At 36.9% G+C, this 26493-nt stretch overlaps 1 protein-coding gene and 1 long non-coding RNA gene across 4 annotated transcripts; one reads left to right on the top strand and one right to left on the bottom strand.

Annotated features, from left to right (window-relative positions):
* The first annotated feature begins 202 nt into the window (after positions 1–202).
* Positions 203–26290, top strand: LOC106874138 (uncharacterized). 3 transcript variants are annotated; one of them, XM_089354637.1, is made up of 3 exons: positions 203–439; positions 20755–20922; positions 21705–26290. In XM_089354637.1, exons 2-3 carry the CDS (start codon positions 20775–20777, stop codon positions 21896–21898), a joined length of 342 nt encoding a protein of 113 aa, XP_089210763.1. In that variant the 5' UTR covers positions 203–439; positions 20755–20774; the 3' UTR covers positions 21899–26290. The 3 variants fall into 3 exon arrangements, with proteins under 3 accessions (XP_089210763.1, XP_089210764.1, XP_014777241.1); XM_089354638.1 differs by lacking the exon at positions 203–439 and adding an exon at positions 9277–9603; XM_014921755.3 differs by lacking the exon at positions 203–439 and adding an exon at positions 15204–15426.
* On the bottom strand, positions 8763–15272 carry LOC149134533 (uncharacterized). Its single transcript, XR_016242500.1, has 2 exons — positions 15139–15272; positions 8763–11985 (listed from the first exon to the last, which is right to left on the bottom strand). It is a non-coding gene; the product is annotated as an uncharacterized LOC149134533 (long non-coding RNA).
* Positions 26291–26493: the final 203 nt, after the last annotated feature.

Raw genomic sequence — 26493 nt, forward strand, 5'->3', positions numbered from 1 at the left:
ATATATATATATATATATATATATATATATATATATATATATATATATACATATATATATATATATATATATATACATATATATATATATATATATATATATATATATATATATACATATATATATACATATATATATATATACATATATATATATATATATATATATATATATATATATATATATATGAGCAGGCTTATAAATGATGAAATGATATATGACTGAAATTTGAACCACAAGTCAGACAATATTGAAATAGTTCAAAAGACGGATTAAGATTCAGGTCGAGATAAGATGGACAACGGCAATAGAATACAATAGCAATACTAACACAACGGCTTTTCTGAAGAGAATAACTTCGAAAGAAAATGGATATGTTTGTGACATTCTTGGATTATTTTTATGATTATTACGAGCAGCTGACAAGAATCAAGTGAAGGTAAGCAAACATTTGTTCCTTATTATTTAAGTTCTATTGTTTCGCTATTGTCTGTGGATATTGGTGGTTGCTAGAGCCATGACCCAATGAGATATTTTGAGGCTTACGTGCCAGAATTTATATTTACAGGGTTGAGATGTTGACTTGTGAAGCATTTAAATGTTTGGTCTCTCATCCTTTCGACAGATATGCAAAATATTGTGGAGACGGCGCTGGACTAACCATTAAGCAAAAAATAAGCCCGTGCTTCGGGCATTAAATTAAGAGGGACATCAGAGAAATAGTAAATGGGTTACGGCACAAAAGAAATCAGTTTAAACTGCTAAAATAATATTCGAAATGATTTGTTTAATCGGAAATGTAATTTCAAAGTGTCCATGGGGCCATATTGAGGATCAGATCAAAGACTTTGCAATTCAAATCAGTGATTTCGTCTTCGAAGGCTCTTAATCCGGCCCCATGTTGAGACACTCTATGCTAGAGTAGTTGAAATGTTTCTTGTCGAGTGTCCAGGACTGTCCAATCATATAACAGGTTGGGAGAGCTACTGCGTGGTAATAGTAGGACTGATTCCTGTATTCTCCCACACATCCTCGTGCAGTCTGCCGAAGAAATGCTGCTGACTTTGGACATCCTGCAGTTGACTTCTTCCTTAATGTTTGACTGTTCTTCCGGGTGAGGATTCCTGGGACTTGCTGATGCATAACTCCATTCTATTTTCTGCTTATCTTGTCGACCTTTTATTCTGTGTTTCACTTCATAATCCGTTTCTCCTTATGATATAAATATTCTTACATATCTTTATTCTCTCAATAAATCACTTTATCTCTACCCATTTGTCTTTTCTATAATGAAGAAATACGTTCTGAGTGAAATGAGGACTCGGCTCGGTTTCGAACTTTTGTTCGAAACAATTCACTTTAACAACAGCAATATCTTTGCGAAGGGCATTTCCCTTCTCCCTGATACTTTGCGTCTAAACAGATAATCCTTTCTATTATGAACACAACGCTTAACATGCTAGGGGAAGGGGCTCAACTGGTACTTATTTTATCGACCCCGAAAAGATGAAAAGTAAAAAAAAAAAAAAAAAAAATTATCGACGTCGGCGATATTTGAACTCAGACCGTAACGACGGACGATATGTTGCTTTGGATATTGTTCGATATGCTAACTATTCTGCCAGCTCGTCGCATTGTCTAAGCCATTAAGTTCCCATACTCTTCTAATTTTATGTGTAAGTGGGTGAATATAAATATTCTTTTTTTCTTTTTCGTCTTTTTTTATTATTTAGTTTGATAGCAAACGGTTCTGAGATCAAATTTGTTTTCCTACCTTTCTTTCTTTCTCTCTCTTCTTCTCCCTCTCTCCCCTTTCTCTCTCTCTCTCTCTCTCTCTCTCTCTCTCTCTCTCTCTCTCTCTCTCTCTCTCTCTTTCTCGGTACATACTATTTTCACTTTACTTTCGTTCTACATTTCTTTTGTTTTTCTTTTCTTTACATTCCTTCGTTATCTTATCTTATTCCTTTCTTACCTCCTTATCATAAAGATTTATTTCACCCCCCATCCACCCCACCAACCTCGTTTTTCCTCTCTTTCGAACTTCCTTTTCAATTATTCATCCTTCTTACTTTAATGCTGTACTCTACCACATAAGCGCAATGGCCCAGTAGTCAGAGCAGCGGCTTCGCGGTCGTAGTATCGCAATTTCAATTCCCAGACTGGGCGTTGTGAATGTTTATATATGTATATATATATATATATATATATATATATGTGTGTGTGTGTGTCTATGTGTGTTTGGAAATGAACTCAGCTCACTGGAAAAAAAGTGATGGTTTTTATATATGGGAGATAACCCCATTTTTAATGGCAATTTTTTTAATGGGGGGGGAGATATGGCAGGGTGTATAGGAGCGTATGGCACAGGTGAGAAATTCAGGGGACATGTGACAAAAGTGTGTAAGGGACGTTTCTATATAGACAAAAAGAAAAAAAAGAAATCTGCTTGACAACATTCCATTATGTGGTTAGATTTAACTCACTTTAATTGTCCTCATAGACACAGCTTATAATCTAATACCTCAATAGATTGGATTGACTGATTTGCATATATAACGCATTCTTGGTAGTTAGTTCAATTACTAATGCATTTAAAGATGTTGTGCTACAAATACATTGACTGTTTTTCTAATCACATTTTCTTTGCCTATCGATTTGCCTTACTCTTTATCTCTCTCCTTTCTTATTCTTTCTCTCTATTTCCTTCATTCTTACAGTTATTTTTCTCTATTTATATATTTATTTATTAGTTTTGTTTATTATTTGCTGTTTTTTTTTCCTATCTCTTTTCATTTTATTATTTCTCTTTTGTTTCCGAGGTTCGATGCTTTTTTTCTCCTTCTCTTCTCTCTACCATTTTGCTGTATCTCGAAAGGTCATTCAGCCAATAATAGACACACGCATTGGCTATATTTCACTTCTTTATTTTAATTGCTAATTGGTTAATCAATTAAGCAGTTAACACATCGATTGCTTGATGAATCATTCGGTTTGTCAATCAGGTTTGTAAAAGTCTTTTTATCGTCATTTCTGTCCTCATCAGTCACACTACTCTCCACTTGTCTGCTTCAGGTCTGTCTGTTTGTCTCCTACTCTACAAGTTCTATATTTATATTTATATGAATGTGAGAATGTGAGACAGAAGGAGAGAGAGAGAGACATAGAGTTTGTGTTTGTGTGAGCGCGTGCGTATGTGTGCATGTGTGTGACTGCTTGTTCGTGCTGGTGTGCATTCTGATATGTGTGTGTGTGCGTGCGCCAGTGCGTATGTATGTGTGCGTGTGTGTACGTGCGAGTGTGTGTGTGTGTGTGTGTATTCTTTCATTCTGTTTGCTTCACACGCACACACGCACACACACACACGCTATCTTACAACATCTCTATCACTGCTATGACAAATATTCAACTCGTTTATCAACAACATTTCATTCTGCTGGACAGGGCACTGCCTACTGAGTTACCAAGGTAACGGGGGTGGCTTTTATGAGACAGGTCGACCAGCTAGAAATAGCACCCAAACCTCTCTCCCATTCTCTTTTTTTTTTTTTAATTTTTATTTATTTTTTTATTTTGAAAAGACACTCCTAAATATGCTACGCCCGAAAACAATGTGATGGCCACAGCTGGAACGTATTAATCATAAGGTTGCTCCTTCAAGACTGACAGGGAGTTGATCAATAACTTCAGCACACACACACATACACACACACACACACAAACGCATATAGACACATATGAATGTATATATGTATATATATATATGTGTGTTTATGTATATGTATTGTATGTATATATATTGCATTGCTTATGTATGTATGTATGTATGTATGTATCTATCTATCCATCAGTATGCATGTATTTCTGTATCTATCTGTCTGTTAGTCTGTCTGTTTTTCTGTCTGTCTGTCTGTCTGTATGTATGTATTATGTAACTTACTTGCAAGGATGTATGTATGTATATATATATATGTATATATGCATGTATGTATGTATGTATGTCTTAAATAAAATCCGTCTTCGACCATTTGTCAAGATCTCACTTATCGACACTTAGGAACGAAAAATCAATGATGGACAAATAATTAGGACACTGATTCGATTTTGAAGGCTGGCGTGAGATAAAGGACAGATAGATAGATAGAGAGAGAGAGAGAGAGAGAGAGAGAGAGAGAGAGAGAGAGAGAGAGAGAGAGAGAGAGAGAGAGAGAGAGAGAGAGTGGGGGAGAGCGGTAGGGATGGCGTTTTGAATAGATTTACTATTTAATCTATTGATTGTCATAGAAACGAAATCCATTCGCTTCGCTCGATTGTTGTTTGCTAAGAATATTGAAATCGTTAAATGAACTGGATGACCTCAAAAGCACGTGATTGTCAAGTGAAATTCATTAGCCCACAGCCACACCTGCGCAGGAAATCTATGGGCAAGAAATCTCCAAACCCCATTACTTAGCGTCATTTCCTAAGGCGATGGGTGTCATTTGGGGGTCATAAGGAAATATTTTCTAGAAAAGCAAGCGACCAACGTAGAGCGGGTTTGGACCTCATGCGGCCCACGGGACTTTCTGAATGGCACGCCTCACAAAAAAATTACCTTGAATATTTCTTAGCAGTGCGGCCCGCCTGATGATGAGCTATGTCCCATGCGGCCCACTTCTCGAAATGGTTGTCTGTGCTTGATGTAGAGCAGGGATTCTCAACTAGGGTCCTTATGAGTCCATATAAGATTCTTTCGATCAATAAATTGCTTATATTTCTACAAACAAAATATTTTAACAATTTTTTTAATACAATTCCTAATAATATAAGAGGATTTGCTTTATATGGGCGTGGCTCTGTGAGTGGAGTTGGTAGACGGAAACTGAAAGAATCACTTTGTGTATATATGTGTGTGTGTCTTTGTATCCGTGTTTGTACCCCGCCACTGCTTGACAACCGGTGCTGGTATGTTTACGTCTCCATAACTTAGTAGTTGAGCAAAAAATCCGATAGAATAAATACTGGGCTTTAAAAAAGCAAAAAGGTAAGAACTAGGATCTATTCTTTCGTCTAAAATTCTTCATGGCGGTGCCCCAGCATGGCCTAGTCTGTTGACTGAAATAAATAAAAGGAAAAAAAAAACCCCAACTAAATACGCCCCCCCCCCCCCCCGCCTTCACACATACACACACTGTATCAAGGCGGAAAGTGACACCCTTGAAGAAAGCAATGAAAACGAGAAGAAAAGTTTATTGCTTGGGGTGACGGAAACGGCTGAGATGAGAAGAGAACAGGAGTTTAGAGCGTCAGCGACACAAGATATTTTTGGTAAAACCGGTTGAAAATGCTCTCTTTTTGCATCAAAATTTTGATGGAACGATTCAAACTCTTTAACGAATTCTGATCGACTCCAATGGTGTTCTTTTATTTTTTTTACTCGTTTCAGTCATTTGACTGCGGCCATGCCGGAGCACCGCCTTTTAGTCAAACAAATCGACCCTCGGGACACTTATTCTTTATTCTATCGGTTATCTCTTTGCCGAACCGCTAAGTTACGGGAATGTAAATACACTAACATCGGTTGTCAAGCGATGGTGTGTGTGTGTGTGGGGGGGATAGGCAAATACATACATACATACAAATAGATACACACACACACACACACACATATATATATATATATATATGATGGTGGTGGTGGTTGTGGTGGTGGTGGTGGTGGTGACGATGATGAAGATTAAAAATCTTCAAATTTTGTGCGAGTTTTGTTTTGTGGAGGTAACCCAAACGAAATTCATGCCATAGAATTCAATGATTTTCTTTTTGTTTTGTTTTGTTTTGTTTTGTTTTGTTTTGCGCGTGTTGACATTGAAAATAAAGAACTTGTAAATCAACGGAATCGTATCCAATGACTGACTGCTTTGCTCGCCGACATCTCATTTAAAATGAGGATAGCTCACTCGCTCACGTTGTTAACAAACCCCGAGACATTAAATAAATCTACTCAGACATGCAAATGGTTTTCATTGGAAATGTAACAGATGTAACAGAACTCAATCGATTAAGAGAGATTCATAGTTTCCAGATCGTGAAGTAGTCTGTAATGTCTTGTTCAAATAACCTAGTTTCACTCTATAGATATATAACGGTTAGTGTGTTGGTTTGAAGCGCTGAAGGTCACCAGGAATCTAATGAATGGAATGGTATTGATGCAGTGGTGATTGGTAGAAACGACAAGAAATAAATAACAGCTGTAATGGCTTTATTTATTGTTACGATATATACAACTACTTCGAGTTGTTAAATTATGAAGACTAAAAGAAGTTCTGTTGTCATTCGTGTAGATTGATGGATTGCTGTGGCCATTTGTTGTTTACTACTGTGTGACTGAAGGAAAAAGAAGAGAAAGAGAGAGTAAAAGAATCTACCTCTGTTGGTTGTTGAGTAAAGAGGGTAAGAGAAACATGTAAGCTTTTTGACAGTCATGAATAGAGAGAGTGGGAGGAGGGGGTAACAGTGTTGTATTTCTGCCAAAATGCCTCTTTCTTCCCGTGTCCGAAGAAGAGCTATACTCGAAACGTAAAACTTCTACACTTTTCCTTCTCTGACCGTCTCAGTAATAGTTGTGTAAAGCCGGAATAATGTGTGCGTGCGATACATGAATAATCACGGATCCACTTTTAGAATCCAAGATAAAAGCGCAATGTTACAACGTTAGCTAGTTATATAAGGCGATTAAAAGAGGAAGCACTGCTGTACAGAGTCAACTGGAAATTGCTGGGGTGAGCGGAACGGTATCTAAATAGATGTAAGCGTTGCAATGTTTGCGTGACGGAAAGGAGAATAATTTATTAAAAATAAACTCACACGAACTGAGTTTTTTTCCGCGAACTCTAAAGGTGAAATATTCGGATGCTGCCCCCATGAACGGAAATTCATTTTGGCAATATAGTCCCCCTAATTTTTGGACATGTACACGCGTGTGGGAACGCACAACTGATACGCTTCAACCATGGGTAACCTTAATCCAAGGGAAGTAATTATTCTTTTCCTCCAGGAAAACAAGATTTCACTGTTTCGTTCCGGTTCTTTTCAGCAACTTCGAGTCAACTAGGATCTATATATCTCTAGTATAATGGAAGCTATGCACTTCCGCTCAGAACCTCCATTACGTATTCTTTTATTGTTTATTGCAGCAAATTTGACTCACGTCTGTTTCCAATAATCATTATAAGTTCGTTCACTGATCGGTTAATTCAATCATTAAAATCTTGAGTTAAATTGAACGACCTTAAAGAACTAATGATACTCAGAGTTTCACGTTACCGATCATCAGACAGTCGTCAATTTTTAGAACAATGTAATGGTTTATAAGTATACATGATTACAAACGAATTGAGCAAAACATTTACAACTTAATGGGCAGCACACTCGCCCTAAACACCGATTGGCACATACACACTACCATCTTCAACCTCTCACCCAGCAAGTCAACGAAGAAACGTCTTCACAATCACTAGATTTGCCTAAAAATAACAGTAGAATCTCCCTGAGGTCGTCCACAATCTCACAAAAGAGCGTGTCTTTGTGTGTGAGAGATAGAGATAGAGAGAGAGAGAGAGAGAGAGAGAGAGAGAGAGAGAGAGAGAGAGAGAGAGTGATGCAGTAGGCAGCACTCTCCTAAACGGATTCTAACCACTCGTATCTTACGCATCAGTTCAGCTTTGAGGCATGTGTAGTTCACATGGAAAGGTCGACTGGGTTTTGTTTCGAATTAACACGAGCAACATATCTAATTACTAAACGAGAGCTTTTATCCCACAGTGGAATCCCTCACTTTCTCTCGCTCTCTCTCCCCTTCTTTCTGTCCCTTACGAAGACATATCAAGCACACACACACGCACACACATACAAGTTCACGCACACACACAAAACTTATCTCCAAGTTACCTGGTAACATAGCAAAGGGACAGGAAGATAATCGCCTCTTCTTTCTTTCTCACTATCTTTATTTCCCTCCTCCCTCCCTCTCTCTCTCCCCCTCTCTCCCTCCCTCTTCCCCCTCTCTCTCTCGCACACACACACACCAAACGTACACACCGAGTTATCCCGATGTTAAATGTCTCAAATGAGACTCGAAACAATTTCATTTTTCCCCTTAAGTAAATCTTAGAGAAAATTAACGCTGATTCCACACAAGGGCCTCCCTCTTTGCGGATGTACGCGTGGGCGCGCGAACATGTATATGTGCATTTGCACGTGCATGCGTATGCGTATATGTATATGTGTGTGTGTGTGTGTGTGAAGTGCACGTTGTGCATCAGTGTGCGTGCATGCGGATATATGTGCGGGAACAATCTGCGCGCGCGCGTATGTGTGTGCGTACGCGCCCACGCATTTGTGAGAGCGTTCGTCTTGAGAGAAATACCGTTTCCCTCTCGAGGCCACAACAGTTGGTGGTCGGTTGCCACGTGAGGTCGTTCAGTTCAGTGTTGTAAATACACGGTTAAGAAACGGTTAATAATAAACGAAAGAGGAGGCGGGGGAGGGGGAGAAGTAGGAGGCCTTTATATATATATATATATATATATATATATATATATATATATGCACCTATATATACAGGTAGACGTAGGTATGCACATACCTGTACGTATATATGCATATACTCATTTATTATTTGTTTTATATATATATATATATATATATATATATATATATATATACCAGAGTAAGCATATAAATGCGAATCAAGGTGAAAAAATAGTACTCGAATACCAGAAGTAGAGTAATATGCTTTATTTAAAAGCAGCAAAAATATCACAGAAACTGTTACTCAGAGTTTCGCGTTTCCGTTCGTTGGAGAATTTTGTTCAGAGTTTTGTTTCTCAACAAAACTCTCCGACGAACGGGAACGTGAAACTCTGAGTAACAGTTTTTGTAATACTTTGGTGGTTTTTAATAAAGTGTATATATATATATGTGTGTGTGTGTGTGTGTGTGTGTGTGTGTGTGTGTGTGTGTGTGTGTATGTATGTATGTTTGTCAAAGTATATATTATATAGATAACAGACGTTTTATTTATTGATGCTTCCGGAATTAATTCACTGTTTAGTGATTGGATGTTTTCTCAACCATTGCGTGACAAATTTAGAAATACACTAACAAAGCAGTCGCCGCTGTTGCTGTAGTTGCTATTGGTAACGGTACAGATAGTTGTATTACAGCAGCTGCAGATGTCGAGTTAATGTTGTTGTTGTTGTTGTTGTTATTGCTGTTGTTGGTGGTGGTAGTGGTGGTGGTGGTGGTACTGTTGTTATTGTTGGTGATGGCGGTGGTACTGTTGTTATTGTTGGTGATGGCGGTGGTGTTATTTGTAGTAGTTTTGTTGGAAATGGCGGTTTTGTTGTTGTTGTTGCTACAGCTGTCGGTGTTGTTGTCTTTCACCAGGTCAGTATCCATCTAGTAAAACTGTAATCAAGTTATCACCACCGTGACCATCCCGTCTGTTTTTGCATAGCTACCCACGACTGCATTTCTTCATGTATCCTTCCTTCCCTCTCCCGAATCGATGGTGTCGGATTTGAGGGAGATTTCACTACTACATTTAGCCAGTCCATCGTCCAGGTAGATGCCCTTTCTATTTTTCTCATTGTTGTTGTTTAACCACAAGGATCTTTTCAGTTTGGTTGCCAATCTTCAATCTCTTCAATTCCTGCTCGAATTGATTTCATATTCAGTGCAATGATATAGTTTTATATGCTAATCAATGCTATGAAATTCACTTTCGCAATAAATCAATAAATAAAGAGTTATTAGCTTTTAAAGTTTGAAAATTTTGGGTAATTTTAACCAATCGAAAGCCACATACACATTCATGCCTGTTTCCATAGTAACAAGCCAAGCATGAGAACTCTTTTGTCTGCGAGATAGCACGTGTTGACAAATGTATTCTACGCTGTGTTCTGCTGCTTGTACCCATCTGCTGCTTGTACCCTGGTCGAGAGATGTGCTAAAAATAACAGTGAAATAGGCCTTAAACCACGCACCTCTCCCACCAATTCTTTTGGTTTACATAATCGCGTGAATTCCTGAATTTAGATTACAAATTCGCAAAAACTTTCTGAATTAAAATACTCCTCTGATACTTTAATACTCCTCTGATACGTTAATACTCCTCTGATACGTCAATACTCCTCTGATACGTTAATACTCCTCTACAAATTTGTCACCGACTGGAATCTCTACAGTTCTTGAAACCCATTTTTGCCGCCCGAGGGAATTGGGGCCACGCAAAATAAATCGCTTCATTGGTTACGAATATTTAAAAGGATGTTTATGAATATTCTTCTTTGACTTTTCAATAGTTTCGTTCATTGAACAGCGGCCATGCTGGGGCATTACCAAATCAATACTCATTCGTATTTTTCTTTTCAAGTCTGTTACTTATTTTATTGGTCCCTGTAATCGAACTGCTAAGTTACGGTGCTTAAACAAACCAACGCCGGCCTTCAAGCGAAGTGGGACGGAAACAAACACAAACACACACACTGATATACATACGGCACGGGAGAAGCTCAATACTGCATCAACGTAAAACATTGGTGCAGCCAGCAAGCAGACAACATTACGTTTCAAAACCTCCATTAAAATGTTGTGCAGCGATGTTGTTTCTGAATCGTTACTATCTTTCGTTTCTCTGGAAATTCCAAATCAGTGAAGAAATAAATAGGAACATCAGTTTCCCAAATCTAGTCATCACCATATGTGTAAGAAATTGTTTTATATAAATCATACAGGGATTGTTAATAGTAATCTTTCAGGACCAGTGAGACCACTAAAAACGTCGATTTCATTTTACTGATTCAAGGGAGAATAGCCATGTGTAGTGTTAATCAGACAATTTTAAAGAGTAGTTTCCCCTTAAATTGTTGTATCATATGCTGCTTTAAATAATTGCATTGAACATGTGAGAATGTTTTCCTTACCGCTTCAAAGGCAAAACATACGCCATGATTTCATCCTTTCTTCATTTTAAATCTGAAGATTTTCTTTACAAGAAGTAATCGAATGAAAGTTTTACTATTATTATTATTATTGCCTTTGCACAGCTTCTAACGCTGGAGATGTACTACGGTGTCAGCTGTTCACTACCAGTGAACTAAGGTAACACCCGTTATTATTCGAGCACCTTCCAGAGTATTCGAGCGGTCCCAAGCAGTGCTGTTTTCTGCATTATTATTATTATTATTATTATTATTATTATTATTATTATTGTTCAGTAGTTTTATTTTTATAACGTGCTTTCACTTCACTACCGAGCGCAGCTCTGTGCGCCTTGGGTATGTGCTGTGGTGCTCTTATGGTTACTGTATTGAAAGTGTTTTGCGTAGGATGTGTGCTGTGCCCAGTAGTGCAATTTTCTGTATGTTATATATATTTGTAAGTCCTGGTGTTTTTGTTATGTATTTGTCTGAATATTTTTTTATTATACCTAAGGCACCTACTATAATAGGAATTGTTTCTGTTTTTAGATTCCACATTCGAGTTACCTCTATTTCCAGGTCTTTGTATTTTGAAAGTTTTTCCATTTCTTTTAGAGAGACGTTGTCATCTGCTGGTATTGATACATCAATTAGAAAGCATTTTTTTTCTTCATGATCTTTGACAACTATATCTGGTCTATTTGCCTTAATTTCTCTATCTGTGTGTATTGGCATATCCCAGAGTATGGTTGCTTTCTCGTTTTCTGTGACTTTTTCTGGCGTGTGTTTATACCATCTTTTTTCTGTTGTTATTCCATAGTGTTGGCATAGCTTCCAGTGTATATAGGTCCCTATTATTCAGACACTCCGGTTCGCATTCCTACCATATCAATATATAAATTCTTCCGTAAAAACGCCTCGCATCTTTGCAGAACTTCTGTCCTTGGAAGACAGAGGACGGAGCCTATAAATTACAGTCAAATCTTTCACATGTGATCACTTTGGTGTCTTGAAAATACCAGCCCTTGTTGGAAAATGGATAAAAATAAGGGAATGAAAGAAAAAGAAAAGAAAGAAAAGAAATTAAAAAGAAAAATAGGAAAGATAACAAGAAAATATCTGATTATAGGAAATATTACGTAGAACTGGAGTAAAAGTCACCAGCATTTTACACACGCAGAGACACACACACATATGCATGTATGTATGTATGTTTGTATGTATGTATGTATGTATGTATGTATGGATGGATGGATGTATTGTACATCTTTTGTTGGTAGGAGTCGGTGATGTGGTACGCGAGATAGTCCAAGCTGTTGAGCTCATTAGAGTGCTCCACATTTTCTTTGGAATCTGAAACAATGGTCTGCAGACTTGTATACAAATTCATCCATGCAACTCAAAAACTATTTCCTCATTGTTCATCATAAACAGACCTCTTGGTTGAGTCAATTATTGCTCGTTCACAGAACCATTTGTAATAGACATCACCTTATTTATAATGACTAGCACATACCACTTGTCACGAGGGTAGGGTGTACTATTATTACTATTATCCCCACTTCTCCCCTTTTAAGTTTTTTTCTATTTCTTTTAATAGCAATACTTTTTATATCACCCCACCTCCCCTTTTTAGTTTTTTTTTTCTTAGTTACACATTTAATATTTTTTTCCATTTGGCATCTACTTCCAAGAACTCTATACATTTTCTTTTTCTTACGCTTGTGCGTCTGGGTTCAATCACCTGTGGTGGCATTGTACTTGAAAAGTATCATATAACCATTCCATTGGTTCTTCCATTCTCTTGGATTCGCTCTCAACGAACCTTTTTTCCAGTTGGTCCATGTGTCTCTTGTGTACGCCTTTTTTTACTTTTTGCCAAGCACAGCATTTTTCTTATGCGTTTGGTAATCAATCCATCTTCCCAACCCTGTTTTCCATTCTTATATGCTCTCACAAATACATTTTCCGCAATCTTGGTGTATTTTCCATTGCAATTTTTCTTTTCTTGCCCGGTAGCAATTTATCGAAGAGTGGTTTTATTTTCCTCGCAAACATCAGCTCCGTTGGTGACATACCTGCTGGTACATTTGAATCTGGTGTCACACGGTATACTCCTAAGAATTGTTATAGAGCTACTTCATCCATGACTTCCTTATTTGACATTCTTATGGCTCTCTTGAATATATCGACAAAACGTTCTGCTTGTCCGTTAGATCCGGGATGGTATGGCACCGTAGTTACATGTTCTACAGCAAACGTTTTACAGGGGTTTTTAAATTCAAGACACAAATTGTATTCCATTGTCAGACACTATAGCGTCTGAGATGCCAAATCTCGCAAACAACTCATGTAAAAAACTTGTCACAGTTGAGGAATTTAGTTTTTTAACACTTACAAATTTCTGGCCATTTAGAGAAACTATCAACTACCACTAAGTAGTATGAACCGTTCAAAAGACCAACGAAATCGATGTGTAGTCTCGACTACGGAACATTTACTTTTGGCCAGGGTTCACTTTTTATCGTCCGTAACTTTGTTGCTAGGGCACATCCTCTGCAGCCTTTCACCAAATTTTTCATTTCTGTATCCATATTTGGCCAGTACTCGTAGCTGTGCATTAAAGCTTTCATCCTCAAAATACCAGGATGTCCAACATTAGATTCCCCCAAGATTTCCTTTCATAGTGTTTCAAGTATCACTACTCTCTGTGCATAAATCAGTTCGCCATCACAAATTGAGTGTAGGTTCATGTCTCGATTTTGTTTCGCACCAATCCTCTTCCTATTTACTTTTCCTGACCACAGTGTTCTTTTCACTTCTCTTATGAATTTGTCTTTTACCGCATTTCGCTTCATGTCTTCTCGGCTTACTGGTCTCTTAAAGTTGCGATTACCATATCTTTGAATGGCTTGCAGTGTTTCGGTATCGGTCTGGACATACCATCCGCATGTCCTCTAGGTTTTTGACGGTAAATATTCCATTTTGTAGTCATAATTCAATAATGTAGTGTCCCATCGTTGTTTAGTGGGTCACCAATTTAGTGTAAACGGTCAGTAATTTAGAGTGAGTGTTCTGTGATTTAATGTATGAAGTGTGTCCCTGAGAGAATCCATTGCAGTCTGCTTTTAATAAGCGTGAATAAAGAATGTTCAGAAGACAATTCATTTAAACATCATTTAAATAAAACGAGTGCTGGCAAGTAGCAACAATGATTAATCTGCAAGTGTATGCGAATGTACCGCTCATGGTGAAGCAGAGTTGTAGCTGATATCATTCACATGAGTTGTTGCATTTCAAAGAGATGCTGCTTCTAGGCTCTCAATTCATCAACTAGTTTGAAACTGCTACGTCACTGCTAGGGCAGATCACTGCCGTTTTTTATTCATACGCATCTATCCCTGATTAGCTGGAGTTCACCAGAGCGCAACTGAACTTCGGTTCCATCACGTCACGATACAGAACATTGTCTTTGTGTTGTACAGAATTCTTTTCTTTTTTTTTTCTTTTTTTTTGTCACGTGTCATAATTCTTTCTAATTTTTGCACAAAACTTGAAATTTTAAGGCGAGAGGGCAATCGATTACATCGACCCCAACACTTGACAGGTACTTTAGTTTATCGATCTCGATAGGATGAAATGCAAAGTCGATCTCGTGGGTATGTGAACTCGGAATGTAAAGAGCCGGAAGAAACGCCGCTACGTACTTTGTCCGACGAACTTCCACACTGTTTCCATTTACAAACTTCACTCTCAAGCTATTGGTCAAGCAATAACAGAAGCCACGTGCCCAAGGTGCTGCGCAGTGGGACTGAACCCGAACGCATGCAATAACAAAACGGACTTCTTGACCGCACAGCCATACTTGTGCTTGTAAAGATATACATATAGACGAGATGGTTACGGTTGGAATGTCTTTGATCGTTGGCCAACTCAATTAGTATTGATCAATGATTAAGCATTAAACACTAAAACATGAGTCACTAAGTATCTGAATGTATTTTTATGATTTTTCGTAAACAGAGGAAAAATCGATGTTTCTAGATTGTTAGTTTCGCTACGAAAACACCTTTCTTAATCGTTTGTCGTCAAAAGATTCTTAAAGGCCATCAAAACAATTGTTCTTCGATCCCATTCGAACCCCCATCCACCGTTAAAAATATTTAACATTCCTTACCTGTCCACAAGGTGGCGGCAACAGTGAAACAATTATCTCCCTTCATCCAACCGGAAATTCAGGTGTGACGTCTTTGAAAGGTGTGTTTTCACCTGTGCGATTGTAACTGGAAGTTTTTTATTCGAGTTTCGTAAAGAAACACGTGAAAATTTTACCAAGTAATTAATTCATCCGACTCTTGATTAAAACACAAAGCTAGAAAACGAACCAAATCATTAATTATTTTACCTTTAATTAAAATGTCGACCAGTTTGAAGTTTTTACTCATCGTACTTCTGATAAACAGAGGTGAGTTATTTATAACCTAGATTATACTTTATTTGGTGAAACGTGGGATAACTAATATATTGAAAGTTACTATAACATTATGTGAAGTTATATGATGTATATGGGAATTAATATATGGTAAATTTGAACCTCGTCTTCTAACATAAATTTGAATTTAGAAGCGTGTTTATGTGAAAAGGAAGACGAATTCTGACCCCACTTAAACGGAAGACGTCTTTGTGTGTGTGCGTATATATATATATATATATATATATATAATCAAGAGAGAGAGAGAGAGAGATGAGACTTTATAGCCATCATAAAACTTATCCAGAATGCCTATTTGGCATAACTACATAGTTATGCCTATTTTTTACTTATAATTTGTTTGTAAATAAAGTCAATTGGTTGTCAAATCGTTCATTTTCTCCTGTAGTGGAGATACAACAAACGGCAAAAATATTTTTAACAGCGTAAAATATTCATTGTCACCTTTTAAAAAATACTTTCATATATCTATTTATTTTGTCGCAGCAAGAACTTTTCACACTGAAGGAGTATCTTAAAACGAAAGCAAACAAATGTTTTTGAAATGAACCTCAACATGTTTTAGATAACTGTTATTATAATTTCCCTTCCTTTAAGTAAAAACTGACAAGCTCTGCCTAACATTAAATTACAATGTATACATTAAAAGCGAGTAAATCTTTCCAAAGGTTACTCGTGGTTTAATTCCGTTAACTTCGGACATCGGCGTATTATAGTGACCTAGTTGAGCTACTTAGCTGTTTATGAGTTAACTTCTCTGGCTGAGAGAAAGACCAAATTCAAATGCTGCTGTTTGCTTCACTCATAGGTTCTGTGTCTTTCCGGTTAAGCTTTAGTTTCTGAATCGGAAGATCACGATTGCCAGAGTCGCAGACGTTTCTCGCCAAACATTCGCAAAAACCAAAAACGAAAAAAATGGCCGTGCATCGAAGTTGTTTATAAAATATTGCAATACGTGGTAGATACCAAAAGTAGAGTTTATTAAGAATACTAACCTAACTGGTACAAGCGTGGAAGAAGTTTTCTTCTCAACCACATGTTTGCAAGTTCAATCCCACTGTGTGGCACCTTGAGCAAGTGTTTTCTACTATAGCCTCAGGTCAATCAGAGCCTTGTGAGTGGATTTGGTGGACGCAAACTGAAGGAAGACCGTCGTAGATATGTGTGTTTGTCCCACCCACTAGCGTAGGGGGTGGCCAGGGGGGGTTCCGTCCTGGGGGAGCACTTTTAAAGGGGCACCACTTTTGGATCTGCTGTTGGCAATTTGTGTTTTTTGTGGGGTCCAGGGGGCCGCCCCGGACAGCACATACTCTCACTACGCGAGTGGTCCCACCACCACTTAACAATCAGTGTTGGTGTGTTTACATCCCCGTAACTTAGCAGTTTGGCAAAAGTGATGATAAAATAAGTACTAGGCTTAAAGGAAAAAATATAAGGACTGGGGTCGATTCGTTCAACTAAAAAAACCTCTTCTAGGCAGTGCTCCAGCATGGTCATGGTCTAAAGATGAAAGGTAACAAAATTAACATCAGTCAATCAACGTCCTGAAAAGAAACCTAATTATGTCTTAGTCTTCATATCTCATGGGTTGTGGTGAACATCCATCACCTTCTTCTTCCCACTTCATGCCAGATGGCACCTGAGGCTTCCACTCTCTCCCTCTCTTTCTCTCCAGGTTGCCCAGGTGATGACTGGGATTTGCACCTGGTTCTCTCTTTTCCATCTGCCAGACTGTCCCTCTCTTTTCCAATAGTTCTTCCCTAAATGTTCTTGGGTCTTCTCCACTTCCTCCTTCCATCCAGAGGCCATACCATCACTGTAATACAGCCTTGGAATCTTATAATGTGGCCAATGTGCTTCCAGCTTCTTCTCCATCCTTCGCTGCTCGTGCTCTCCATCCCAATTCTCTCAAACACAAGTGTTGGAAAAAATTCTTTGCTGCTAAAGTTCTTCTGATTCATTACATTCTGAGTTCAAATTCTGTTGAGGTCAATTTTACCATTCATCCTTTCAGGGTCAATGAAAATAGATACCAGTTGGATATTGGGGTTGACTTTGCCTTTCATCCTTTTAGGTATCATTAAAATAAGTACCTGTTGCATATTGGGGTCAATGTAATCAACTTATCATTGACTTCTTTTATGCAGAGTTTTTTTCAATGATTCTGCTTCTTTATTCAGAAACACTGTAAGAGAACTGAAACACCATGTCTTTCTTTAGCCCTAGGATCCATAAGTCCATCTACCTGGTTTCCATGGCATGTAAGCAACTGAGAGCACAACCATCCACCTTGATCTGGTTGCCAGTCCGTTACAGGGTTCAAGATCAGGAGTTTCAGATGGGAGGGGATGGGTCGATTACATTGACCCCAGTACTTGAGTGCTATTTTATTTTATCAACCCTGAAAGGATGAAAAGCAAGGTTGACCTCAGCATTATTTGAACTCAGAAAAATAAAGAACTGGAAGAAATGTCACTAAGAATGTTGTCCAATATACTAACAATTCTGCCATTTCACCACCTTATGGAACCTTGCATTCACAGATTCAAAATCTTTCCCCATGGCTGTAGCAGTCACCAAAATAAAGCTACTTCGCTTTATCACGGTGTATTGCCTTCAGTATTCTAGCTTTGTACTTTGTATCTCTCAGAATATTCTGTAACCACAATATAACCATTTTACTTCTTATCAGTTTAACACAACATTAAACATAACCTTTTTCTCTCTAAGAAATCCTCTACATGTTTAAGAAACTTCCTAAAATGGTATTGGTGTCTGATAAATATCTGGAATTAATGCTTCAAATACAGATTTGCATTCTTCTACACAAATCACTGTTTGAAAACCAAAATGGAATCTCAGCTATGAGAAATCAAAGGTTTGATGGAAGCTTTTCAAAAGAATGCTGACTACACTAGACTAAAGAATGGCTCCATATTCCTGCAGTTGGGTGATTGTTGATTTCAGTTCTACACTGAGTGTTTGTTTCCAGTTGCAGAATCAGTGCCATTATTTCCAAAGCCAAACTATCACTGAACAATGGTACTGCCTACTTAATTTCAAGCTTTTTGATTTTTACAGAGCTTCAGAATTGTTCCTAGTCATAAGCATGGTTGCGTATGTAAGAAGTTCATTTCACAACACCATGGTTTCAGGTTCATTCCCTCTGCATGGCAACATGAACAAGTGTCTTCTATTACAGGCTTGAACTAGTCAATGGCTTGTAGGAGAAATCGGCCGATGGAAGCAATACACAAGCCTATCACATATATACATATACATAAGTATATGTAGGCGTGGCTGTGTGGTAAGTAGCTTGCTACCCAACCACATGGTTCCGAGTTCAGTCCCACTGCATGGCACCTTGGGCAAGTGTCTTCTACTATAGCCTCGGACCAACCAAAGCCTTGTGAGTGAATTTGGTAGACGGAAACTGAAAGAAGCCCATCATATATATGTATATATATGTGTGTGTGTCTGTGTTTGTCCCCCCAACATCGCTTGACAACCGATGGTGGTGTGTTTACGTCCCCGTAACTTAGCGGTTTGGCAAAAGAGACCGATAGAATATGTACTAGGCTTACAAAGAATAAGTCCTGGGGTCGATTTGCTTGACTAAAGGCAGTGCTCCAGCATGGCCGCAGTCAAATGACTGAAACAAGTAAAAGTGAGAGTAAAAAGAGCATATCTGTACTTTTGCTTCAAAATAAAGTGAAATTTTTTGTGCTGAGGAAGAGAAATAAGCTGTTTTACTATTTCAATCTTGAAATTGGACCAACACCCAATTGACTGCAGTTTTATTTTGTATTTTTCATTTGCTCATCTACAAGCAAAGTCCCAGGGTCGATATGCTCAACTAAAGGCGGTGCTCCAGCATGGCCGCAGTCAAAAGATTGAAACAAGTAAAAAAAAAAATGGGAATCTGTATATTTGCAGGAGCTACAGGTGGTTTTATAATGTTTTTTGGGGAATATTCTTACATGTTGCAGAAAGATTTTTTCCTGTTCCCTTATATAATTATATGGTTTATATACATTTTCTTTTCTTTTATTCTTTATTTTTTTCTTTTACTTGTTTCAGTCATTTGACTGTGGCCATGCTGTAGCACCACTTTTAGTTGAGCAAATCGACCCCAGGACTTATTCTTTGTAAGCCTGGTGCTTGTTCTATCAGTCGCTGTTTGCCAAACCGCTATGTTACGGGAATGTAAACACACCACCATCGGATGTCAAGTGATGTTGGGGGGGGGGGGACAGACACATAAACAGACACACACACACACACACACACACACACACACACACATATATATATAATGTGTGTGTGTCAGTGTTTGTCCCCCACTACACTGCTTGACAACTGGTGTTGGTGTCTTTTCCCTTCTGTGACTTAGCAGTTTCACAAAAGAGATCAATGGAGTAAGTACAAGGTCTTAAAGAAAGACTATTGGAGCTGATTTGTCTGACTAAAATATTTCAAAGCAATGTTCCAGCATGGCCACGGTCTAACGACTAAAACAAGTCAGAAGATAAAAAGAAAAAGGATGGTGATAATAAGTGAAGAGAGAGAGAGAGAGAGAGAGAGAGAGAGAGAGGAAAAGTATTTAGGGAGATTAGAGATTATGAGGAGAAGAGATAATACATATTGATTAAATGGTATTATCATAAATTAATAATTCTAACAGAATCAGGTCAACGAAGATCCTTTCTACATGATAATCACCTATTTAACCTTTTCGATACCAACCTGATTGAAACTGCGTCTGGCTCTTTGTTTTCATAAGTTTTGAATTAAAATATTCCACCAAACCAAAGTCACAATTTATGTTCCTAACACTAGCTGAATGATAGCTAAGTTGTTTTATTAAATTCTTTGTTATATTTAAAGTAATTGAAAGAAACACGGAGCATCTCAACAGAAATATGGTAACAAAAGGGTTAAAATATATAATAGAGAAACAATTCTTAACCCTTTCAATACCAACCCTGCTGAAACCACCTCTGGCTCTGTAGAACAAATGTCTTGTTTTCATAAGTTCTGAATTAAAATCTTCCACCAAACCTTAGTCACAATTTATGTTCCTAACATTAGCTTAATTATAATGAAGTTATTTTACTAAATTCTTTGTTATATTTAAAATTAATTGAAAGAAACTCAGAGCATCTCAACAGAAATACAGTAACGAAAGGGTTAATCCTTTTTTTTTAGATTTGGACTGGAATATGTTATAATATATGATTGCTGTTTTTGTTTATTTATCTTTTTATTTATTTATCTTTTTAAATGTTTTCTCTTCTGCAGCATTTGCCCTTACCTGTCATATGTGTACCACCCTTGGAACATCAGATTGTTTAGATAAGTTCATTGAATCACAGAGTGGTGATTGTGAGGAAGGAGAAAACAAATGTGTCAAATACAAGACTTATGCTGAAATGCGTGACACTGGATCTATGTGGTCTAAAAACACAGGTTAGTAGTTCATTTTCTCTTTCCCCCCACCCCCCACTGCCACCACCATCCCCACCCTGTGAAGGCACGTGGCCTAGTGGTTAACCTTTAGCATGCTGTAGATGCATCATGTCACTGTGAGAGTTCTCTCCCCTACAGCATCAGGAGTCATTGTGTCACATTGAGTGCATTTTCTTTTTTGAGCAAAACACTTCATTTTAAATTATTCCAATTCACTCAGTTGTAAACAATTTACGAGCAACACCTGTATTAGTGACAGGTGCAAAACATCTGTGATTCTTACTCATCTCATCAGATAAAATGAGAACCCAAATCATTGAACCTGATACTCTAAATTATGAATGAATGTCACCAAATCCTGATTGCTTGTTATATGGAAATCTAACAGAACAGCTTCACAGGATCCCTTTACTCCCTGGTGGACGCATTGACCATTCCTGGTCTGTCATCTTCAAGTCAGATGATTACAATAACTGATGTCTGTCAAAGAATTCTGAAAAAATTGCAACTTTAGGTGCAGGCATGGTTCTGTGGTAAGAAGTTAGCTTCCCAACCACAAGGTTCCAAGTTCAGTCCTACTGTGTGGACCTTGGGCAAGTGTTTTCAGCTATAGTCTTGGGCCAACTAATGGTAACCATTTAGAGCCTGTTAAATAAAATTAAAACTGTTCTTATAAAAAAATAAACTCTTCCTATGTATGGTGAGTTTTGAATCCCCCTGTACATACATATATACATACATACATATTATATATACATTCATTTTCGTTTTTATATTTACAGTGGTATCCGCTGTAACCCGAGGATGTTTACAAACTGATGAAAAGGATTCATGCACCAGAACCATCATACATGGTGGTTACCATGACCGCTGTATTTGCAGCGGTGATGACTGCAATGCTGCCTCTGCCAAATCTACCAATTTCTTTCTCCTCTTTATCTCCACTGTGACTTTATTGCTACAGTTTCTCATCTGAAATGTTTTAATTCCTTTGTAGAGTTTTAAAACCATTTGTAGAGGTTTTTCTTCTTTTTTTTTTTCAAATTGCTTTGCTAGTTTTGTTATTGTCCAGTAATCTAAATCTCTTGGAATGGAAAACAGAAGAGTTTGCGGATAAAAGAAATTCCATGTATCTGTCTGAGTTATGAAGATCACTATTTCAATATTGTTTGAAAAAATTTTTTTTTTTTTATGTGTATGTGTATATATATATATATATATATATATATAATGTGTGTGTATATATAATATATATATATATATAATGTGTGTGTGTGTATATATATATATATATATATATACATATATATATATATAATGTATGTATATATATATATAGATATAGATATATACACACATATACACATACATATATTTCAGAGAATTCTTGATACAGTTACAATAATTGAAGAAAGATCTTTTTATATATTTAATAAATTTTTAATTTAAGAAATTCTTTCTTCAAACATGTGTGTATGTATATATATGTATATATATATATATATATATATATATATATATATATATGTGTGTGTGTGTGTGTGTGTATTTACACCTTGTATTGTTTCGTCGGTAGGTCTTTTAGTTCTTTCATAAGATATAAAATTTTATTCAGGTTAACTGGTGCTAATTACAGATTTGTTATTTTTCAGAAAGCAAAGCACTTTTTTATTGTTATATCGTCTACAGAAAGGTTATAGACACACACACACTTCTCTTTCTCTAGTGAACTTTTATTACAAGGGAGATAATCATTTCTTTATAATATTTTGTGGGATATATATGTTATGTTCATATATATGTATGTACACATGTATATATGTATGTGTGTATATATATATGTGTGTATGTATGTATATATATATGTATGTATAGAGAGAGAGAGTGTGAGTGAATGTATGAGTGAGATAGGCTTGAGAAATGTTCTTTGACTAAAAACTTTGGTAAATTTAGCATCGTACTTCAATACTAATTATTTTTCTCGTTAAAGTAAATAAGGTACCTTGTTTTTGTTTTGTTTCATTTTTGTCCTGGAAAGAAATTTTAGTGAATATTTTTTTACATTTTAGTTACAAAAATATCGTTGGTCTCAGCTGAATATTGTCCTTAACCAATTTCAGTTACTAGAGCTAAATTACAGCAACATTCGTACTAAACCAGGACTGCCATGTTATGTTGGCAAACAATCTTTATTACAAAGTACTGTTGCTGAATATCTCTCGTTGTGAGTTTTAAAAATAGTAATTTTCTAATTAATAAGAGTTGTTTAATTCGAGCCATCCAGGATGAAAGAAAATAACTGAAGTAATGAACTTAATCCATTGCCTGGTTAATCAGCATCCTCTTACTGATGAGTATCTTTAGTGGAGAGCATTCTTTGCTTTCAGGCCATCCTTCTGATCTGAGAATAACTATGCCAACCACGACCACCACCACTAATATTGGTGTCAAATCCACAGATACTCTGATTGTTATATATTCTCTGCCATCACAAGTCTTTAATCTTTGCTAATTACTTCAATTTAATTTAGACTTCATTTTACATAACCATTCTTTATCTGCTTCCTGGCTGTAAATGCCAAATCCAATCCAATCTCTATAATTGTCCAAAAATTTCTATTAATAGAGCTTATTGGAGTTATATCTCTTGGTTGTTGCTTTTTAAAAATATTTTTAGCATTATTAGGAGTTTTTACTTACTAATTGAATGGCTAATTTCAGTTGATCAGTTTCTCAACTCACTAGACACATGCATACCTGAGATTCAGTCAAAAGGTGTTAATTCCAACGAGATGAGTTGTTAAAGCCACTATTACCAATCGTTTTGCTTCTTTGTGCCAGTGTTCGTATCCAGTGACCGTCGCTGAACCCTTTTGGTGCCAACCTGTCTGACACATTCCCTCGTCTTATGATACAAACCACTTCTTTTAAAGTGATCTAAATTTAAACCTTACATCATTAATCTCATGTTAATTTATGTTAATTTATGCTCCAAATACCAACTTAATAATGTAATTGTTTTTCAAATTAATTGAATAAAAAAAGGCAGCATATTTCAACAGAAATATGTAACAAAAATGGTTAAGTGAGGAGTATTGAATGTTCCAAGTATCATATTTCTATATTGCAATGATAATATATGCGTGTGCTCTTTCATAATTCTGTCTGCTAGTACCATTCGTTTCTGTGTGCCATATTTGGGAATCTTTCAAAAAGTGAAGCATTTACATTTAGTATAAACCCACTCATTGTAAAGTTTAGGGAGTAAATGTAGGGACCAAATATAGAGCTTGACTCTTTAAGACTGTGCTTGTTGTCAGTCTCTTTGGTCAAGCAACATTAGTGGCCAGGATCTCTTGGACGATGTCAATGGTTCCCAAACTTTGTCACAATTCATTTTGGTAAATTCATTATCCACCCACATTTTTTTCCCAATTTAAATTTTAAAAAAAACCAGTTTGATGAACTTCGCAGTCAATACTTGTTTTGAGAAGGAACTATTCCTATTCTTATTTGGGGTTGAATTGTAGCCCTTATGCTTCCTGTAGTCTGTTGTACATCTCTCCCTCTTTATCATGATGAAGTTGATTGTAAAAGAATACAGTGATAAATGAATCGTCTCCATGCACTTTGCAAATGAAACAAATAGATTTGTTGACACCAGACTTGTAATTCACAACAACAGAACTTTCACCATTAAGTACCTCTCTGATCTTTTGCTGAAAGGAAGACACTCATCTGCTTTCTTTGATCAGACCCCGTTGTGTATTTTTGTTTCTTTTCGCTGGTCCCATGTTAATGGGTATGAGTATGTAAATCTATGTAAGAAATATGCAGCCTTGCAACACAGCCATGTAAAAAGAAGCAATAGCCAGTGCATTCTGGGTAGCTGAACGTCGTGGGTAGTTACTGGGCTGTATTTTTGCAGTACAAACAGAATCTTTGACTGGTCATCGACTGGTGCTGTCACAGGTCAATTTGTGATGAGTGTAACTTGATTCACACTTGAGTGTATCATGTTATCCCAGATCAGTGATAATTGAGGCTACATGTACAATCTATTAATAAAGTTTTATGTTCTCTCAAATATTTCAAATGTAGAAGATTTTTGTCTTTGTGATCCTGTCAGAATTTCCCTGCAACACATCAGTTGGCAACTGCTGGATTCTGATAATGCCACAGAGAGGAGTGACTTGTTGAATCAGCAATATTAATTGCTGATAAAGTAATGAGCTGGCAGAATTGTTAGTACACCAGTCAGAATGCTTCGCAGCATTTCATCTGTCCTTATGTTCTGAGTTCAAATTCTGCCAAGGTCAAACCAGCTCCTACCCACAAAATTACTGACCTTGTGCCAAGATTTGAAACCAATGTTGTAGCTGATAATCCATGTTACAATGGCCGGGTATACATTCCAGGGAGATTTCAATGGTGCAAATCACTGATCTTCCAAGACTGAAAGTTATCTAAGACATCCTCCCTCTTGTCCCTTGTCTCTCATCCTTTCTTATCCCTCAATCTCTATACCCCAACTAGATGAGGGGTTCTTGTCTTGTGGGCACTGGTGCCTCACAAAAAGCACCCTCTTAAGTGGTTGGCATATTAGGAAAGGCATCCAGCTGTAGAAACCGTACTAAAGCAGACATTGGAGCTTGGTACATCCTTGTTGCTTGTCAGTTCGTGCTGAACCATCCAACCCATGCCAGCATAGAAAAGCGGACACTGGATGATGATGATCCCAAATATTGGCAGCACAGAAGCTGCAGTCTAACACAACTGATTCTTATTACCACCCCCACCACTTCCCTGATTGTGATGAGTATCCGTCTGCACCAGTTGTTTTGGTGTCTTGCAGGAAATGGGGGTGGGGGGGGGTATACAATTTCACGTTTCATAATCCCTCAAACTGTAAATACTAAGCCCAACAATGTTCCCCCACCTACCATAACCCAACATCTTATTTACAACCCATATTCTATCCCTTTCTTCTGAGTTTTGTGCCATTTACTGATTTTATGAAATTTTGTGACTTGTAAAAAAAAAAAAAAGTAATAATAATAATAATAACAATAATAAGGGGGGGGGGGGTCTTTTCTCTCGTATACATATCATAATTATTTTTGTCCAATTCACCCAATTCCTTCTTGATGCTATTTTACCACATTTTATTTTTACAAATGTTTCCAGTTACTTTATTACCAAAATGGAAAATTTCATTAAATAATATATCCTAATGAAAAAATAAAAATGATTTAAAAAAAAAAAGAAAGATGAATTTATTTTAGATTTTTATACAATATTAAACTAACAATGAAATACTAATTTGTGTATTAGTATGAATTTTTGTAATAAAGATATATAAATATTATCATGGTTTTGACTTATTATTTGTGAGTTTAGTACTGGCAAATCCTCATTAAGAATTTTCATGTATACAGTGATACCTCACAGTATGAGTCTAATTCATTCCATGACCAAGCTAGTTTTATGATTTACTCATTTTAAAAATCAATTTTCCCCATTGAAATTAACTAAAATATAATTAAATCATTCCAGCCCCCAAAAGACCAC

The sequence above is a fragment of the Octopus bimaculoides genome, chromosome 7 (genome assembly GCF_046866305.1).
Source record: "Octopus bimaculoides isolate indiv1 chromosome 7, ASM4686630v1, whole genome shotgun sequence".
Classification (NCBI taxonomy): Eukaryota; Metazoa; Mollusca; class Cephalopoda; order Octopoda; family Octopodidae; genus Octopus; species Octopus bimaculoides.

Bases quoted from the DNA above. Each gene is read 5' to 3' on its own strand.
- LOC106874138 (XM_014921755.3), top strand. From the start codon at position 15,378: ATGTCGACCAGTTTGAAGTTTTTACTCATCGTACTTCTGATAAACAGA. The intron at 15,427-20,754 runs GTGAGTTATTTA...TCTCTTCTGCAG, and splicing joins CGTACTTCTGATAAACAGAG to CATTTGCCCTTACCTGTCAT. The intron at 20,923-21,704 runs GTTAGTAGTTCA...TTATATTTACAG, and splicing joins TATGTGGTCTAAAAACACAG to TGGTATCCGCTGTAACCCGA.